Genomic DNA, 20,565 nt, shown 5'->3' on the forward strand with positions numbered 1-20,565 from the left:
AACTTGGCTGCTTTCCAGAAATGAATGTTCTGAAGGAGAGAGCACAGCCCCTCATGCAGCCCCTGGGCCTCAGGACTGGAGATTAATTGCCATCGGGGATTATTCATCCTGTAAGTTAAATGTATTTCATTTCATCGAGTATCGGCTCCAGAGCTTGTTATCATGGTTCAGCAAGACCATCTGCAGCCAGGTGTTTCCTCACAAGGGGAGATGAAGGAGGGGGCTTGGTGGTGGGATGTGGAGGGAGGAATGGCCGGTGGAACTTTGAAAGGAAATCTCGCTCTTACTTTCCCCCTCTCTTCCTAGCAGATGTTTTTATCAAGTTCTGGCTTTCTGAAGAATGCATTATTCTCCTCAGAAGACCCCAAGCAGAGATGAAGGGTAGGGAGGAGTTGGTGGGTGGATGGGGGGTGTGGAATGACCCAGGGCTCTTGCATGCAGCAACCTAAGTGTTGACAATGGTTTTGAACCCCTTCTCTACCCTATTTTTTGTTTGTTTGTTTGGTGTGTGTGTGTGGGTGAGGTGGGGGTGGAGAGAGAAAAGAGCAAGAAAAGTAGGGAAGGGAGAGTATTTGGTATATATGGACCACATACGCATCTCTCTCTCTCATGTTCATTTGTTTGTAGGGTCCAGTTCAGTCGCACCCTTTCTTTTCCAGTCCCCAAGCTTTACTCACATTTTGGCAGAAAGTTTGAGTCACCCTGCCATGTAAAGACCCATGACCAGACGAGACGTTGGCTAAAACATAAGATGTCAGGGTAAAAGAACATGCAAAGGCTAGTGGAAGAAGAAAGTTCTCAGTGCCAACAAGGTCTAGTGATCAGTTGCAGAAAGGAAGTCTTTTGTAACTATGTGTTATTCTCTTCCTCAATTTGATATATCTCTGTATCTGCCTATCTCTCTATTTGTCTAATCTACCTACAACCTATTTGTTATTTGTATTCATCAGTTCCTCCTCTCTCCTTCATCCCTGCCATGTCTCCCCGCCCCCGCCCCTTATCCAATATCAAGTGGTTAATCGTATAAGTTGGCATATAAGTCATTGGCTATCAAAGGAAGATTGCATCTGGACTAGGAGTAAATGTTCCCAGAGCTCAAGTCACACATGGAATACTGTGTCTTTCTTTTTAGGGGGCAGGTGAGTGTGTAAGAGACAGTTGCATCACCTTAGGGATAAAATGATGTTGTTACTCTCCTCTTGAGGGAAGTTGTAATCTGGAGTAAGAAGGGTGGACTGTGCTCACTTATTTTCAGCTCAGTATCCTCACCACCTTGTCTAAGGTCTCCTTTGCAGGACAGAGGGGAAGCTGGGAACCGCATTTCTTTCAATTCCCTTTCCTACAGGGTTCTGGCTAGAGCTTGTCCATAAGACGTTCTCACATGAGATAGGAAAGATGGAAAAAAGGGAAAGTCATTCTCCAGACCATTGCTGGCAGGTGTGGGGGTAGCTGGGGCTCCCCAGTGAGCTCTTAAGAACCCCCTGCCTCACTGCTGGAGCCTGAGACAGTGGCAGCCTCCCAGAGACCCAAGAATTTCAGCAGTTACCTGCTATGGCTCCCCTACCCGTTTCTCTTCCTGCTCTTAAAAAGTTTGTGCAAGACTGATTTCTATGTGAAATCCTTAGCTTTGTGTTCAGATGTTCTTATATATTCCAGGAACGCACGGGCAAGTGTTTGTTGTTTTCCCCGATGAACGCCTGTGGCAGGTCTCAGTGTCCTGGCATGGGGGCCAGGGGTGAGCATTTGTCTCTCACACCACCCGACGGCCCCTGGCTTCCGTCGGGCTTGAGCTTTTCAGCACTTTGCCCAGCAGTGTTTGCTGTGGTGAGTTCTGTCCAAGTGCCGAGGCAGACACGGCTAGTGGGAGAACAGGAGTGCTCTGCACTGTCTCACCACAGCTACTGTGTGGGCCTCGTGACAAGAGAAGGGTCAGCCTGGAGTCCCCTGCTGTTGAGCTGGAGGTTGTCAGGTGGGTGACCTTGTCTGGAAGGACCAGAATCTTGACAGAGGGAGCCCAGAGTCTGCCAGGCCAGGTGCCCTACGAGGGGGCCCCTGTGGTGACTCTAGAAGCCTCCCTTCAGGTAGGGGCCTTGCTTTTGCAGCGGGTGCCTGGCCTCGGCCACACTGGATTCAAACACAGATGTCTGGCTGAGTGTATGTGCAGGAAACTCGGGCACTGAGTGAGGGCTCTGTGGCAGCGGTCAAGAGCATGGACTCTGGAGTCTGACGGTTGGCACCAGAATTCTGTTCCACAACTTACCAGCTGTGTGACCTTGGGCAAGTTTCGACACCTTTGGCCCTTAGTTTTCTCATCAGTACCATGGGAATACTGTATTAATAAGATCTACCCCCTTGCGATGTTAACCCACGTAAAGTACTTGGAACAGTATCTGGCTCATTGTAAGTGTTAGGTGAGAATAAGCCATTATGATGATGATACCAAGGAAAGACAAGTCAGTGACATAATGGAACAAGAGGGCAAAAGGGGAAGACATTCTGAGGCTAGAATTTCTAGTCCACGCTGCTGGGGATTCACGCTTGTCTCCTACGGAGAGCGGGGTGGCTTCAAGTGGAAGCTAAGAGGGGGGTTCTTCACTAAACTCTGGGAGACAGTCGGGCCAGTGTTTGTGCTCTGACAGAAGGGGGTAAGTAGAGGCAGTCTCTTCCTTGGCAGAGAACACAGCCCAGCAGGGCAGCATGAATTGGCAGAAAGGTGACAGTGCCTGGCAGGGGACATGTGCTTGGGACCTGACTGGGCTTTCTCTGGGCTGCATGCCAGACCCCCCCCAGATCACCTAAAATAGCTGAGGGGGGTACCTCACAAGACGGGGAAGGGCCCATTTTAGTAGAAGGTGTGAGAGTCTTAAGAGCTGGGTTATATTTAGATAGGAAACCAGCCCCTTGAGTGGAAAATAACCAACGGCTCTGGCAGCAGACCGACCTGGTTTGAATTCCACTTCTGCCACTTACTAAACTGTAAATATTTGGCAAGCAGGGGCCATCTTATTCATTGCGGAGTACATGGAAGGAGTCCGTACATGCGTGAGTGAATGGAGTATCCTGGCACCTCAGTTTCCACATCTGTAAGATGGAGAGAGTGTAGTGATCACTGAGTTGATCCAAGGATTACATTAGACAATGCCCACAGGTACCCAAAGTTCCTAATGGATACTACATTCCTTCTGTTTTATAGTAAATATTCAGTATCTTGCTTAAAATAGGAACACAATACACTTCTTGCCTCCAATGGATTAATGCTGCTTTAGTGCTACAAATGGAGTCCATTCTGTACTTGTCATAGATTAGGTCCTTTAAAAGAAGAGACCGTACTGCTTACAGGCGTTTTCCCAATTTGATCATTGCTTTTCGATGGTCATTTATGACTCAATGCTTTCTGACAAACATCAAAATATAGCCAGCTATTGGTGAGCTGGGTGAGTACTACTGAATTTTAGGAGAGTAAAACATCACAGATAGCTTACTAAAGACTTGAAACATATTATGATCTGACTTGGAAAAGCTATCATATAGGAAAATATATTGATGGGGACCAAATAACTCATAATATGTAAACACCTCCCATTAGGCCGTTTCTTTCCATGCATGTTCAAAGTGCTTTCTGACTGATTCTGTTCAGACAAGCTTGGTTGGAATCATGGACTGGTTACTTGCTTTTGTGGCCATGGAGGGCCTCAAAAAAATGGCTGAATCATCAACAGGAAAGGGTCTGTTTGATGTCTGGTCCTGTTTTTTCATCTAGACTCTTCCCAGTCAACCCTCCACGTCGTGCCACTGGAAACCAGGCACCTAACCTTATGAAATCTGACCTTAAGTTTCACATCATCAAATCAACTTGCTCTAGCTTACAGGTGGCTCCGTTCCTCTCCTGTGTTGCAAAATGCATGCATCTTGTTGCCGTTCTTCTCCTCAGAATCAGAATAATCTTTGGTTAGCTTCTGAGGGTTGATGGTCTATTCTGAATGATTGAAATTGCTTGCTCTTTAACTGTCAGGATGGGTATGATGGACTTAATTTTTTTGAAGGAGAGCCAGCAAGCATCAAATGTACTTGCTGATGTCAAATATGCCTTAATAAGACTTGAGTTTTTCTCACTGCCTACTTACTGAATCAAAGTGTTTATTCTTACATCTACTTTCTAAGACGTGGTGTATTGTTAAGAGCAAAATCACTCCTTAGAAAGTTTCATTTCTGACACTCTTCAATTCTGTTTCAAGATCAGAGAAGCCTTCCTGCCGTGCAGAAAATGCTATTTATTGATGTGGGGTAAATTTTCTTTAAGAACAAGTCAAGGCTACTTAACATGAGCAGAGCGACTCAATGGCTTGAATAACAAAACATATCAAAATGTGAATCACTACTGTCAGATGCAGGCTTTTAACAACTTTAATTGATATAATTAGTATGCAATATGTCTTACAACAAATGTAGGTACAATGACATCAAATATCAAAGAAGTTGCACATCTTTCCATCTTTTAAGTGATGTTGGCTAACTCACCCCAAGAAAGCAAGCTGGCAAGGGTCTTCTGGTTAGCACTATTACCAGTATCAACTAATGCTTTAAAATCAAAGTTGAAATGGTACATTCATTTGCCAACAGGAGGTTAAAGGCAAAGAAGGTGAATCAGTGAATCAACGTGCAAATCAACACGGCCCAGTTGCAAAATTCATTTCCCACCCGTGAGGGTTTGAACCATGCACCCTTGCAAGCAGGACAAAGGGCAAACAGATGACTTCAAACCAGAATCAACTCCGTAAAGAACCCAGAACAACTTCGGGGTGGTGAAGGCCAGAGGTCTACCGCTGTTAGTGCTCAGGTATCTATACTGTGTTACCCTAACCTCCTGGATCCTAACTCAGTAGTCCGGGAGACCTATGTCCTGGGACATCTTTTCATTTGGAGACAGAAACCATTCTGGTCCCGGGCACAGCTAACCCTGCAGTCAGTCAGCAGCACGGGGGGTAGCTCATAGCTATGACAGCTGCCTGATGTGGCTACGATAACAGCTGTCGCTTGATAGATGTAAGTGAAAATAACACACCAGTATCACAACAAACAAGAAACTGAAACTGAGATCCCTTATATATATCTGCGTAATACTTTAAATGTCCATAAATATCTTTTCTCCAGAAACTGAAAACATTAGACATCGTTTCATTAATCCTCACAACACGTTTGTGAGGTAGTGTGGGGTGAGGTCAATGTGAAAGCAACACCCTCATTTAAGAAATGAAGACAGACATCCAGGGAGGGCAAGAGACTTCACTGGGGCCAGGAGAAAAGAAGACAAAGTTGGATCCCACTGTTCATCATTTGCAATCTGTGGTTTCGAAGAGGCTGCTTGCCTCCCTCCTGCTCTGACTTTCTATTGCTTTATTGACCTAGTCCTATTCCTGGAAGGAATGTGGTTGCTTTAGATCCACTGAAGCTATTTCCCTTGGGTAGACCTGAACAGACTCTCTGATGTCTAGGCGTCAATTATCAGCATGTATTTCAGGGGTGTGTGTGTGTGTGTGTGTGTTAAGCAACCTATGTTGAATACAGTTGTTCAAATTCTTTGGCCAACTCAGAAAAAAAATGCACTTGGCAAAATAAGGTTCAACCTATGGTAGTTTATACTGACATAACACAGAGTGTTAGTTTTTATGGGAAGCTGTCACCTTGCCGAACAGATCTTCCTGAGGTCCAGATCTCTCCCTTTGCCATAAGGATTTGGAAAGTAACAGGAGCAACAAACCCACCAATCGCTCTTGAACAACAGAAGACTTTGGTTAGGACAGATGTTACTGAGTCCGTGGTTCATAACTGGTCAGCTTTTCCTGGGAAGAGGTTGGTCCCTCTGACCCAGCATAATGACTGACCCAGTATTTATCCAGAAGAGCACCGCTTTGAAGGTGTTTCATGGACATTTTGTCAAAATGTTTGTGGAGGGAGAAAATAAAAGGGATATTCTGTTTTTACTGAATTGTCCTTTGCTAAACTGAGAGCCTCTAGGCTTTATAAAGGGCATGACAGTAGGGAAGAGAGACAACTATTCAGGCCCATCACGGCCAGAGGGGGCACCACTGGTCATCCCTGGCCGTTTTTCTGAGAATGTCCACTTTTTTTTTTTTTTTAAATCAGAGATACCAGAATTCTTGGCACTCTACTTCTCATTACCTAGTCCTATTGTAAAATACCTCTGGGGGTTGCTCATTCTCCTTTGATATGGAAGGAATTTAAGAATAATTTCTTCGCAGGGGCGTCTGTGTGGCTCAGTCGGTTGAGCATCCAACTTCGGCTCAGGTCATGATCTCACGGTTCGTGAGTTTGAGCCCTGCATCGGGCTCTGTGCTGACAGCTCAGAGCCTGGATCCTGCTTCGAGTTCTGTGTTCTGCCCTTCACGTGCTCACGCTCTCTCTCTCTCTCTCTCTCTCTCAAAAATGAAATAAACATTAAATTGTTAATAAGAAGAATAATTTCTTTGCAGAGTGTGGGATGGCAGGCTGTGGAAAGTGGAACCCTCCTGGCAACTGTGAATAGCGTGGCAACAATGGTTTTCATGTCAGTACTTGCTGGACCACAGTGAGTGACAGGTTGACCCGAGGGTCAAGTTTCTGGAAACCAAACAGAGCCATGGCAGCAGGTCCGAGTTTAGAAAGAAAAACTGATCCCATTTCAAGTTCTTTTAAAACACTGTGGGACAACAGAACACATTCTGAAACAGGGCCCAATTTATGTTTCCCAAACCATGGAAGTTTCCCACTCCAATCAGGACATGAGATGCCATTTGCTAACATCAGGTGTTACGGGAGGATAGAGTTTGAGCCATGAAATAAAGCTATCTAGAGAACACAGAAATACACAGCCAGCCACGCATGTCAAAACAACCCATAAGCCAACAAACTAAATACTTTTTAGATAACAATTTAACAAATTGTTTCATTTAATTAAAAAGAAAAAATACTACTACTCTGGCAGTGTCCTGTTAACGATGGGCATTTCAGTAACTCATGGTTTCTCAAACTCCGTACTATTGACATTTGGGGCCAGATGATTCTTTGTTGCGGTGGGCTAGCCCGTGCCCTGTAGGTTGTTTAGCGGATCTGTGGCCCCTACCTACTAGGAGCGCCAAGTTGTGACACTCAAAAATGTCACAAGACATTTTTAGATGTTTCCTGGGGGACGCAAAGTTGTCTGCCGGTTGAGAACCCCTGCAATAAATGGATATCTGCAAACATGATCGGTTCCTTCTCAAAATTCAAGTTGTAGGGTCTTAAGACTGTATACCTAAGAGTGCTCATTAATTCAAGGGCAGAATTAGTGAGGTAAGTGTATGGGAAGAATGCACGGATTACTCATGGTGTCTGTTTCCTATGGAATTGCCTCCCTGAACAACTGCATATAGACTAATGCCTTTACCCTTAAAAAAAAAAAGTTTACAGCCATTATCCAACAGACCGGAAGGCAGTGGACCAGCTGTTTCATGGGTATAAAGCAAGGATTCCAGACGCCCCTCCAAGCAGTGGATGACTCTGTTAGTTATTGAGGGCCGATTCCTAGTTTCCTTAACGCGGCACTCAGTGCTTGTCTGCTCCCAGCCTGCCCTCCCAGCCTCCCCCACTGCCCCACCGCACGCTCACTCGCACACACGCTCCCCCTTTCTCTCCGATAACTAAACTCATGTCACAGCCCTCTCCCACGGAGAGCCTGGGGGCCGCGATCCCAGCCGCAGCCGACTAGAATGAGCATCCTTAGCAGAGATGGCTGGCCTGGAGGGGAGAACAGATAAGAGGGCACGCTGAGCTCTGACAGCAACATGCTACTGTCCTTCGGCTTGCTGGCCTCCTCCAGGTCACCTTCTAGTTTCCTCTTCCATTAATGAGGCAGTGAAGAAGCCGGGATCCAGCTTGTAGAGCCAAGCAGGCATCCTGTCAGATACAACTAGGTAAAAACAGATTAAAAAGGAATCCGAGCAGCCCCTGCTTCCTCACCTGCGGGGCGAAATCCTCCCAGTACTCATTTCCTTGCCCCTCACTGAGATTTAATAGAATTTCCTAAATAAAAGTATAAGAAATGCCACAAACAAAAAGTCCCTCCCAAAGGAACCCCCCCCCCCCCCGACACAAAACAGCTCAATCCCTGGCCCTCAGTCCCTCTTCCAGTGGATCCTGTGGTGGGTCCAGAAGCCTCCACCACGGTGGTCTGGCCTGTGGCTCCGGCTCCAGGCTGGCCCATTTTGGCTGCAGATAAGCCTCCACTCACCTTAAAACAAAGATTCTTTTTGTACCAGAAAGGGGAAGTTACAGCAGCCAGAGGAGAGGGAGGAAAACAAAACAACCAAACCAACAAAACAGGGCTTAAGATTGTCGCGCGATGCGCATCAGGTACTTGTATTAATTCTACTGGGAAAGCACTTATAAATAAAGAACAGTTATTTCTCATCCCAGCCACGTTCCTTCGTTAGGAGTCGTCGTACAGAGGGTTGTTGTAGTTTCCCCAGGATCCGTAGTCGTGATCATCCAGAAGCCTTCCGTAGGAGGAATGCCTGGTGGGAGGAGGAGAGGGCTGTGGTTATTTGGAGAAGTTGGCCGTCTGGGGCTAGCCGACGGCGGCCCGACAGCCTGAGCAGGGGAGGCCTCCAGGGCCCTCACGAGGGGAGACAGGATGCTTGCACCCACCAGCCGTGGAAGCCTCAGTCCACAAACCCCTGGAAGTTACCACCTGGGAACTGCTCACCTGCTCACCTGGGAACCCAGCTGGCACCTTCCACTGAGACCAGCTGGGTCCTTGTCCCTCTCCTTGACCTCCAGTGCTAGAGAAGGAGGGGGACCCATTCCTATGGCTACTTAATAAGAAGTAATGGCAAAGGGAATGTTGCATTCGGGCATTTCGCTTAAGTCCTGGACTCAGTTTCCCCAGAAATAATAATGACACCACTGTTCCTCTCTCCACCCCTCCTGACCAGCACATAGTGTTTTACAATCTACAAAATGCTTCTGTGTTCCATTCGTACTTGAGGGTCCTCAAAATAAGGCCATGGACCAGGTATTGCTTATTTTTCTGCTGGGGAAAATTTCTCCCTCAGAGCGAGCTGTTGACTGACGTGCACAAAGTCACCCAACTGAGCTATGAATCAGATTCCTACCTCCTGGATCCCGAGCTCTGAGCTCAGCTTCCCAGAGTCCGATTAGCACCCCTCAGTTCAATGGCAATATGGGCTTAACAGGCTTTGATAGGTTATTCTGGGAACCTGTCTCACAATATTATTTCTATAAGAAACTGAAATCAAACAGTGATCACTCCTCTGTTTAAAACCTCGGAGTGGTGGGGCGCCTGCGTGGCTAAGTTGGTTAAGCTTCTAACTTTGGCTCAAGTCATGATCTTGAGGTTCACGAGTTCGAGCCCCGCATCAGGCTGTCTGCTGTCTGTTGTTGGCACAGAGCCTGCTTTGGATCCTCTGTCTCCCTCTCTCTCTGCCTCACTCTGTCCCTCCCCAGCTTGTGCTCTCAAACAAAAATAAACATTTAAAAAACAAAAAACCAAAAACCTTGGAGTGGGTCCTCATCTCATAGAGTAAAAGCCAAAGTTATTACAACAGTGTTCAAAGCCCTTCGGGATCTGTCCCGTTACTTTTCTGAGCACATCAGCTACTACTCCAGTCCTTCTCGCTCTTTCTGCTCCAACCATGCCTCCCTGCTCCTTCCCATCATGTCTGGCACCCTCTTGCCTCAGGGCCTTTGCATGTACCATTCCCTCAGCTTGGAACAGCTGTCCTCCAGGTGTCCACACAGTTCATTCCTTCATCTCTATCAAATCTTTGCACAAATGTCACCTTTCCAGTGAGGCCTTCCTTAAGAGCTCTATTTAACTTGCAATTCCCACCCCCCCACCCCTGGCACCCCTGGCTTGATTTTCTCATAGGACTCATCACCTTCTCACACACTATATAATTTACTTGTTTATTTTGTTATTGCTGCCTCCCTTGACGAAACTGTAAATATGGATGATTTGCCTACTTTGTTTGTTCTTAGCACCGTCTCCAAAGCCTCGGAGAATATCCAGCACATAATAAGTCCTTAATAACTGTTTGTGGAAGAAACAGTGATTGGAAATAAACTACATCCCGAAAAGCCAATCTGTTCCCAAGACAGAAGCTTCCCAGGGAGGATTATCATCACTTTACGGCTAAAACTAATGTCAGGACTGGGAGAACACCACAAAATGAAACACAGAGTGGTTCTGAGGTTCATGCTAGTGTGTGAATTATCACACCTGGCCACTGGAAATCATGTCTGCTATATATAGGACACGCAAAATGTGGCCCCCCTATCTCCCTCCCCCCAATTTTTTTCTCGGCTCAACGTGAAAACTGAACAAAATGAAAATACAATCTGAAAGGCACAGAAAGCGTGCGTTACACTTACATCTCTGGCTACCATAATTGCTGTCGCTCTTCTATATGGTGTTTACATATACCAGGGATTTGAAAAGAGAAGATCTGTTGCAAAGAGCCAGGCCCTTGCTGAATTCGTTTTGAGATTCTTAGACCTCAAAATTCTGAGAGCTGGCTCAGCTCACCCAGCCGATGCACCTGGAAATTTGAGAATGTTCCACCATGTGCTTTGTTTCCCCTAACGGCCCACACTCATTTCTGTAGGTGTGAGAAGGAAAGAGACCAGAAATAACACACCGTTGGATCTGATGGACAGGGATTAAGGGAGGCCAGTTTTGGTAAACAAGGTCACAGGCTATGCATCGCCAACACCTCCCCCACACTTAACACCTCCAGCCTCAAACAAATCCTTCAATGGGACGGTTGAGAAATGGAAGCTATAGAATGAACTAGTAAAAACCTCAGGATTATAGGACTGGAGCTCAGCCTAGATTTCAGCATGACTTACTGTTGCACGCCTGGCCAACATCTACCTAATAAACTTGCTCCGATATTGATAGGGTACTCCTGCTTCGCCTTTGTATGGTAATATAACGTCTCACAGCATTTTACATCTACCATATAATTTTATTCCCATAAAGTATCAGTTGGGTCAATAGATGCATGTCCTTGAATATGTTTTTAAACCCCTGTTTATTCATCTATAAAATGGAGAAACTTAAAATGTGTTCGAGCTGGTGGGAGGACTAAATGAAGTAATGCATATAAAAGGCCTGGCACATAGTAAATGCACAGTAAATGTTGGCCAGTATCGCTGTTTAATTTTTATTATAATGAAACGTACACAAGCACACGGCAAATAGTGGAAAAGGGCACTGAGTGAAAAGCAAGCCTCCTTCCCACCAAGAACTCCTGAAACTACACTCCAGGCATAGTTAAAAAACCCATTTCTGATATTATTGTTATTTGAATTAAAAAAAAAAATATTGTGCTGGAGTGGGGCCAGAGGATTAAAACTCTCTCGGTCATCAGGTTTTACTGCTTATTGTTATTTTCAGGCAAGACTATTTGATCAGAGCCTCCCTGAACCTGCTGTTTTCTAAGAGACATTCACGACATCAATACTAGGAAAATAAAAGCAAAAGATAGATCTTTACTTTCATTTTTCTTTGCTTTCTCATTTGAATGAACAGGGAGTTGAATAAATTACCAATAAATGAGGAAAGTGAAGCAAGAGATAGAGATAAGCCATAAGTGGGAATGTACTGAACTTGTAGCTTGTTTCAATATATTAACAAGGCTAAACAAGAAGAATTGGGTGTGCTGGGATCCCAGCCAGGTTTGGATAAATCGTGTAATACTGTAGAGAGAGAAAGACAAACACATTTGTGTGTGTGTGTGTGTGAGAGAGAGAGAGAGAAGAAAAGACAGAGAGGGGTAAGAGGAGAACAATGACCCTTTTAAACTATCTCTCTAGGTCAGAACTTCTTAGATCATGCACGTTTTAGATGAAAATCGGGAGGCTTCAGATCGGTACTCGTGGCGTCCAAGAGGTGAAAACAATCTCACTTTCAAGATTAGGAAGGTAAGGCTTAAGAAACCTACGTGACTCTGTCCACGTGATTTAATGGTAGAGCTGCTATTGAAACCTGGTCTCCTGGCCCTGTTCTGCAACACCGCTTCACCTAATTTCACTCCGAATAGCAGTCTGTACGAATGTCACCGCTGTCAGGTCGAGGCGGTTTTCTTTACTCAACTTCATGAAGACTGGTACCATTCAACATAGCTGCATTTTCTAACTGCTGTGCTTTGGCTCCCTTAGATGGTAAACCTCTTGGGGGCAGCCTACGTCTTACCTTCCTTTGAATTTTCTGGACATCTAGTATGTTGCTCTTACTGCGGTGGCTCTTTCATAAATATTTGATGACGAGTGCTTACATCAGGTACAGATAAATAGTGTATATGGAGTTTGCTTGGTCGATACCAGCAGGGATTAGTCTGGCCTGTGGCAATTCATCGTGCAGTGTAACCGCGGCAAAGTGAAAATATTATTAAAGAATACAAAGGGTCAAAGCCATCACTTTGACCTTAATTGTAGGGAGAGGAAAGAGAAGTATAGCTAAATTTCTCTCATGCAGCGATGTGGCTTCAAAGCACCCAGCACCGTGCTCACAGGCCCTGTGAATCAACGGCACTCTGCTGTCAGTGCCCTTTTGCGGTACTGTATGGTTTAGGGAGCTAACAGCAGAACCCGGGGAGGACAAAACAGGGAGTGATTTATGTTAAGCCCTGGCTTCGCGGCTTCCTTCTCAAATGGCTTGGCTCTAACAGGAAGCAGCCCTTCCTACTCCCCTCCTCCCTAACTGCTGATGCCTTGTGACAACTGGTACCTGTGGTGGTGACGTTTGTGGTTTGAGGCCTTTTCCACAACTGCAAAATGGTACCTATTTTAAGACAACTGTAGCATCAGTACTTAACGGAACTCCATTGTCTTTGAAAATGAATGAGGTGTTTTACTTGTGCTGAAACAAACTTATTTTAGATCTACCCTATGACCCAGCAATAGCACTGCTAGGAATTTGCCCAAGGGATACAGGAGTGCTGATGCATAGGGGCACTTGTATCCCAATGTTTACAGCAGCATTTTCAACAATAGCCAAATTATGGAAAGAGCCTAAATGTCCATCAACTGATGAGCGAATAAAGAAATTGTGGTTTATATACACAATGGAGTACTACAGGGCAATGAAAAAGAACGAAATATGGCCCTTTGTAGCAACGTGGATGGAACTGGAGAGTGTTATGCTAAGTGAAAGAAGTCATACAGAGAAAGACAGATACTGTATGTTTTCACTCTTATGTGGATCCTGAGAAACTGAACAGAAGACTGTGGAGGAGGGGAAGGAAAAAAAAAGTTAGGGAGGGAGGGAGGCAAACCATAACAGACTCTTAAAAACTGAGAACAAACTGAGGGTCGATGGGGGGTGGGAGGGAGGGGAGGGTGGGTGATGGGTATTGAGGAGGGCACCTGTTGGGATGAGCACTGGGTGCCGTATGGAAACCAATTTGACAATAAATTTCATATTAAAAAAAAAAGGAAAGAAAACACCTTCCCCTTTGTAAGAATCAACCCCAGTTCTCAATGAAGGGTCCAGCTTTGTTTATTGTGACACCTCCCAAAGTTCTCACCTCTTTAGTCGAGGAGTGAGTCTTGCCATTCAATTGTTAGCTCTTATTATGTGCTAAGAAGAAGAGATGTAAAGATGAAAAAGATATGGCTTAGTGCTGGGAAAACACAGCCTAACCTGCAGCTCATTAGTCATTGGTAATTAAGCCTTCAGACTCTTATCATCCATTTGCAAAGTCAGTTCGGTGCAGCTGCCACTGTCTCCTTTGTTTCTGTTGGTGGCTTTCTCTGATTGTCATCTCCCTGGCTGGCTCCTTTCATTTCAGTAGTCACTGAAACCTTACGATCTATTAGGCCCGATTCTGGAGCTGGGAGAACGGCCACGATCCCTGTCCTAAGGGACTTTACAATCTCCTGGGGGCCGACACAATAAATAAGACATGAAAAATAATAGGACGAATGGTAATATGTGCAACAGAAGACAACAAAGCAATGAAGGGGAATGAGGAGTTCCAAACGTGAGGTGGGGACTGTAACCACGAATATGGTTGGTGATCAGAAAAGGTCTCACTAAAATGACATTTGAACAGACAGGTAAACCAGGTGTGGGATGGGCCATGTGAAGGCCCGCCAGGAACTGCACAGGCAGAGAGAACAGGAGTGCAGAGGCTCTGAGGAAGGAGCAAACAACACATCTGTGTGGTAGCTACTGAACTACGATTGTTTCAAAATAAATTATTTATTGGAATGATTCTGGATTTATAGAAAAAATGCAAGGATGGTACAAAGAATTCACATATGGCCCCCACCCAGCTTCCCTTGATATTGACCTCTTATTTAGCCATGGTGCATTTGTCGAAACTAGGGAATTAGCATTGTCAGCTATAGTTTTGGAGCCGAGAAAAACTGTGACTCTTAGGGGTAGATTTATTTGCCCACAGTTCCTGAAGCAAGTTAGTGGCAGAATGAGTATTCTAATTTAGGAATCAGTTTCTGCCTTTCTACTAAAATCCCAATAATGGAAACTTTCCAAACATTGATTTTCAAGGTATTCTTCCCATGTTCTGGGTTTCTTTTAAAGAGCACCTATTTTAAATTTATCTTTAAGTAACGACCTCTACTGGGGCGCATGGGTGGCTCAGTCAGTTGAGTGTTCAACTCTGGTCATGATCTCAGAGTAGTGGGATCCAGCCCCACATCAGGCTCCACACTGAGCGTGGAACCCACTTGGGATTCTCTCTCTCTCTCTCTCTCTCTCTCTCTCTCTTTCTCTCTCTCGCTCTGCCCCCACCACTTGCACATGCTCTAAGATAAAATTTTTTTAAAAAATAACCTTTACTTTGAAGGAGTAGATGAAATTTATTTTTTATTTTAAAATTATCTGCCAGTATCATACTGGCAGGCTCTCATCACTTGTTTATTTGTAAACAAGTTCAGAGTCAGGAGGTCACTAACGAAGTGTATGGTTTCATAGATTCCCAGAGCTTCCCCTCCTCTAAATCTAGTTTCCCTTTATTTGGAATAAATGAACACTGCCCACTGCACCCTAAACTTTCCTACCCAGAATTATTCACTCAGCCAGGAACTGTTTATAAAACAATTATGCCAAGGGCTTTCTATCCTTCTAGTGGAGGAGCCCGACCAAGAATACAACGATTCCAGGACAGGGAACGGAGTGGTACAAAGGAGAGGTGTGCAGCTAGGAACTCACCCTGGAGAGGGTGGGAGGGAGGCTTCCCAGAGAGAGTCTCTTTTGAGATAGACAACCTGGAATTAGGCAGATAAAAGAGAGGTGAGCCAAACACCTGTGCCCGAGGGATCAACCTGTCGAAAGTAGCCAAGACATGAACCAGCGGGGGGCACTGTATCTAGAATGTGTGTGTCTGGTGTGTTGGGAGATGGGGGTAGATCAGGATCACTCAAAGTATGGTTCTCACACCCAGCGGCACTGGCCTCACCTGTGAGCTGCCACACGGAATCAGAACCTATGGGGACCAGCCCCAGGAAACCACGGTGGTGCTTTTTGTTTTTGTTTTGGGGGGGGGAATGTCTTGAAATTTATTTATTCTAAAGACCCATGAATAACAGATATAGGAACGGGGACAATGGTCACAAGGAAGGCACTTGAAGAAGAAAAAGCGGTGAAACAATTATATAAAGGAGTTCAGATAGAAATACAAATTTTTCCAATCATAAACATTTTTATAGATTGGTAATTTCTTTTCTTTTTTAAGTTTATTTATTTGTTTTGAGAGAAAGAGAGATAAAGAGAGACAGCAAGCATGAGTGGGGGAGGGACAGAGAGAGGAGAGAGAGAATCCCAAGCAGGCTCCACACTGTCAGCGTGGAGCCTGACAAGGGGCTTGATCCCATGAACCATGAGCTCATGACCTGAGCCGAAATCAAGAGTCAGACACTTATCTGAGCCACACACAGGCGCCCCTAGATTGGTATTTTCTAATCCTACATGTTTTCTCAGATTGGTATTAGCCTATAGATGGATTAAATTGGTTGCTAAGCTTAAATATGCTGATTTGGAACATGACAGTGAGCTGCCTAATGTCCATCAAAGCCTTTTTTCCTGTTAAGCAGACAGACAGGGAGCGCCTAACTTTACTTAGATAAGCCATGGACACATCCTGGGGATAAAATACAGGGTACTAAATTAATTTCATTTTCATTTAAGACCCACTTCCTTCATGAAGACTCTGTCTAGTATCACGTCTGAACATCTTCCCCTTTTTTGAACTTCCGTCAAATAAGGTTGAACATTACTAAACTGGGTTTAGGGGGAACATTTAGGAGGCGTTGCTAACATTGCCGGGCGATCACATGAAAAGGAACCGTGTTTTTAATTACCGCCCCCCCATTGATTCTTATGCACATTAAAGTCTCAGAACCACCGAGGTACAGAATCAAGTCAGTCAGACTTACGGAATGCCAAAAGCTGATCCGAAAAAAGTCAACCCGCAAGTAACAGATTCTAGAAGACCTTAGACTTTATGGCTGGGCCCTACTCTTCAAACCTACCAACATCCAAAAGGAATCCCGTTGTATAAAATGTGGTCACTGAAAGACTTCAAGCAAGACAGGTGACTTCTAAGAGAATGCCCTGTCGTGTCTCGAAATCAAGATCACATTTATTTTTGTGATGGGAACAGTCCCTGTTGTCTGTGTGGGTTACCCACACCTAATTATAGCAGCATCCACATTGCTGGCGATAGCAGATACGGTCTCCTGCACAGGGGATTATCTCGTGGCAGAACAGCTTTGAGCCAATTTAAACACAGCAAACCCGACTTACCTCGTTCTTCAATCATCACTAATTAAAGCCACCCTTCTGCAAGAGGCAGGCAGGGCTCTTGCTTCCTTTTAAAGTTGCAAACAGGCCCTGAGATCAAGAGTGCTCAGAGATGGTTTCTGTTTATGAACATGTAACGTGGATGCAACCGCACGGGCGTTTAGAAGCAGCACAACTGAAACCGCCAAGTGGAACACGGAAGTCTGTACATCGGCGTGTAATTGGAAAACGGAGCTGCTGTGTCATCTTCCCCCCTCTCCTCTCCCCTCTCCTTTGAATCCCTGCCTACCCAATGGGACTGTTGGCCGCTACCATTCTACTGAGCACCTAAGTAGTAAGCGCTGCATTAACAACCATTACAGTGACAGGACGTCGTCCTTCCATCGTGCTCACCTTGAACCCGGTGCTGAAGGTTTCTCTCTGGTACAATTTAATCCTCATACCAATTCCGAGCTAGGTACTAGGTATTAGTAGTAGTCAGGTAGTTGTATTACCTAAACTGAGTTAGGTATTAGTACTATAATACTGATATAAATATAACTATATACAGTTAAAGAACACAAAACTGATCACAAAGTGCGTAACACATTTGCCCTAGAGCACATGTTCTTAACCACCCTGCTGCATGGTCTTTGCAGGTGCCGTACGTTCATCACTCCACTTCATCTTCAAAAGAACCTTGAAAGAAGGGTGTTTTCCACTCGATGTTTGCACATGAAGAAATTCAGGATCAGGGAGGTTATCATTTGTCCAAGGCCACTTAAATAGTAAGTAAAAGGGTCAGTGCTGAACTTGACCGCAAAGCCCATGTTCCTCCCTCCGCACGATGCCACTGCAAGCTAAAATGCGGGGTCGGTAATAGAGAAGAGCCCTGGAAGGTTCAGGGCAGCTCATTTTTACGTCGCTTCCGAAAGTGGCTTAGATTACAGAAAGAGATGGTTCCCTAGGCGGGGGGTATTGTGACAAAACTAGAGGTCATGGGTCCCTGAAGAACAGGAGTGTGGAAAGAGATGGCTGAATTTACCAACGCCTTCAGAGAGAATTAAGATTTAGGAAAAGGGGCAACTACTGAGCCACCGCTGGCAGAGCTGACAGGACGTGCCCCTCGTCTGGTTGTGAGGCTGCCCTTTGAGGCAGACACTTCTTTTGCATTTGCAGGGACACTGGCTGGGCCAGGGTGACAGCCCGTGGTCACACGCCAGCAACTAATGGTTCCCTCACGGGCTGTGATTTCAGTCACTTTCTGCCCAAGCCAAGTGAGCTGAAAGACCACAGAAAACAGACCGCTTGTCATGTTCTATTTCTCAGAAATCGGGGATGATAGAAATGGAATAAACTTCCAGCCAAGGAAACACCCGCCCTTAGGTATACACACACACATGCATGCACACAGGCAGGCCCCTATGCACACACACACACGCACGTACACACACACATTTGTCGATTTAGCCAAATGTATTTTTGATGAATGATCAGTGGGGCTTTCCAAGAATCTGGCAAAACAACACTTGAAGCGCTTTTAGCCCAGCCTTAAGATGCACGAGGGCTCTTAACCTCCTTATGTTATCGTTTTGCCAAAATAATTAACAGAGCAGCAGAAAGGGGTTTTCCTTAGGGGGTTTCTAAAGAGGGGTCTGATCACTTTACCCATCCTTAAATGTGTAGTCCCAAAGATAAATAACAACCTCAAACCTATACCACTGGGGCCTTTCTACATTTAAGACGGAGGGCCTACACGGGGAGGGAAGCCATGACGAATTCAGTGTAATCATTCACCGAGTTCACCTTGTGTTGAGAATGTCCGGAGAAGATACACTTTAAATTTTTTAAAATAAAACGTGATGCAATTTTAATCAGCACTCATTAGAACCAATTTTTATGACCTGCTAGCAAAATATTCCAAACACAGTACATTCTGCGATGGGAGCACTGTGTCTCATCACTGATGGGACCCCAGTGCTAGAAGGGTAACTGGCACACCGCTAATGCTCACGAACTAGAATGCACCTGTTCCACTGAGAGCCCTTCCCGCTGACAACTTTGATGATGATGGTGATGATGATGGCAGTGCTAGGTACCTGGGAAGCAAGGTCCATTAATTTTCCCAACAATGCTACCAAGTAGTTAATACCGTGGCCCTTATTTTTACGGGGGAGGGAGAAGTGAGGGCTCGTGAAGCTCCGTGACATTTTCAGGTCACACCAGAGCCTTCTAAGAAGTGGTAGAGTGTGGATTCAAACCGAGGTCTCCCTGCTTCTGGAGTCTGAATTTTTTTTTTAAGGTTATTTATTGATTTTGAGAGAGAGAGAGAGAGAGAGAGAGAGAGAGAGAGACGGAGGACATGAGTGGGGAAGGGGCAGAGAGAGAGAAAGAGAGAGATTCCCAAGCAGGCTCCACACTGTCAGCACAGAGGCCGATGTGGGGCTTGAACCCATGAACTGTGAAATCACGACCTGAGCCGAGGTCAAGAGCCCGACCCCTAACCGACTGAGCCACCCAGGAGCCCCTGGAGTCTAATTTTTAATCATGGTTCTAGACTGCCTGTCTGTAGTCAGTGGTTTGAGACAGTAATCTTGAATTCTCGCCTGGAGTCAAGATGAAGAGTCTTTAGATTCTTTCAAGATCCTTTTTGGCAAGTGCATGGCGAGAGGAGAGTGTTTTATTTCACTCCACATTCCAGTGGACGTTACACTTTTTGTGACACAGCCCTTAAGAAACTCACCACTGTGACAACAGAATGGTTCTCAAATTTACCCTTTTCTCAAAGTTCCTTTTCTGCCTCCTCCCACCCCAACACGGAGAAACTGGCTACAAAGAGGGAATGAGGTCCCCAGACTAGTTCATAAAAGCCAACTTAACTCAGAATTAACATGGTGTATCTGCAGTGATAAACTAGTAAGGAAACCAGCTGGAAAAGAGTACCATTTAGTAAGATATAATTCATAAAGTTAAGTTTTCTGGTCAAGGAAATACAGACTTAATGGAGAAAAAGATTTTTTAAACTACGAAGGAGACAAAGATGCTCTTATAAAAGCTTTTAGACACAGGTGACGCTGGCACTTTAATTCCAATTTCTCTTTGAAACCTGGCTTTCCTGTGCTTTGTACCTTAGATACAAGTGATAGTACCAGGCGCTCTCATATTTAACACCATCGTTCGATTGATCCTGTGCACAATTTAGAACAAAAGATGGAGGAAGATAACAGGGCAAGAGGAGCGGAAGGGCACCTGGGTGGCTCAGTCGGTTAAGCGTCCTGAGTTTGGCTCAGGTCACGATCTCACAGTTTGTGAGTTTGAGCCCCATACTGGGCTCTGTGCTGACTGCGTGGAGCCTGCTTGGGATTCCGTCTCCCTCTCCCTCTCTCTCTCTCTCTCTCTCTCTCTGCCCCTCCCCTGTGCTCTCTCTTTCTCTCTCAAAAATGAATAAATTAACATTTAAAAAAAAAGGGAAAGAGGCGGGAGAGTTGGTGAGTGCTGGTTTGGGCTGGGGTGGCCAGGGGAAACGAGACAGGGCAGCCACGGAGACATGTGAAGTGTGATAGAGGTGATAAATGAAGTCCGTGAGATCCACGGAGGCAAGCAGGCCAGGAGGGAAGCCCCGGATGTGTGCCTCTTGAGGAAGAAGCACAGCTGAGGAGAAGAAAAACCAGTGAGGAGTGTACATGTGTGTGCACGGCAGTGCCTGAGTGACTAGATATTCTTTTTTATTTTTTTTTTTTTAATTTTTTAACATTTGTTTA

General features: G+C 45.3%; 1 protein-coding gene and 1 long non-coding RNA gene across 3 annotated transcripts in view; one reads left to right on the top strand and one right to left on the bottom strand.

Annotated features, from left to right (window-relative positions):
• Positions 1–502: 502 nt before the first annotated feature.
• LOC115512549 lies at positions 503–5,600 on the top strand. The gene is made up of 3 exons (XR_003968420.1): positions 503–518; positions 1,140–1,147; positions 5,519–5,600. It is a non-coding gene; the product is annotated as an uncharacterized LOC115512549 (long non-coding RNA).
• PARM1 (prostate androgen-regulated mucin-like protein 1) overlaps positions 4,387–20,565 on the bottom strand; it is a 111,677-nt gene continuing 95,498 nt past the window's right edge. For both annotated transcript variants that reach the window (XM_030313678.2, XM_030313679.2), the window contains one exon: positions 4,387–8,549. In XM_030313678.2, the coding sequence (XP_030169538.1) occupies positions 8,465–8,549 (85 nt within the window). In that variant the 3' untranslated portion in view covers positions 4,387–8,464. The remainder of the gene's footprint in view (positions 8,550–20,565) is intronic.

This window comes from Lynx canadensis, chromosome B1, assembly GCF_007474595.2.
Source record: "Lynx canadensis isolate LIC74 chromosome B1, mLynCan4.pri.v2, whole genome shotgun sequence".
Taxonomy (NCBI): Eukaryota; Metazoa; Chordata; class Mammalia; order Carnivora; family Felidae; genus Lynx; species Lynx canadensis.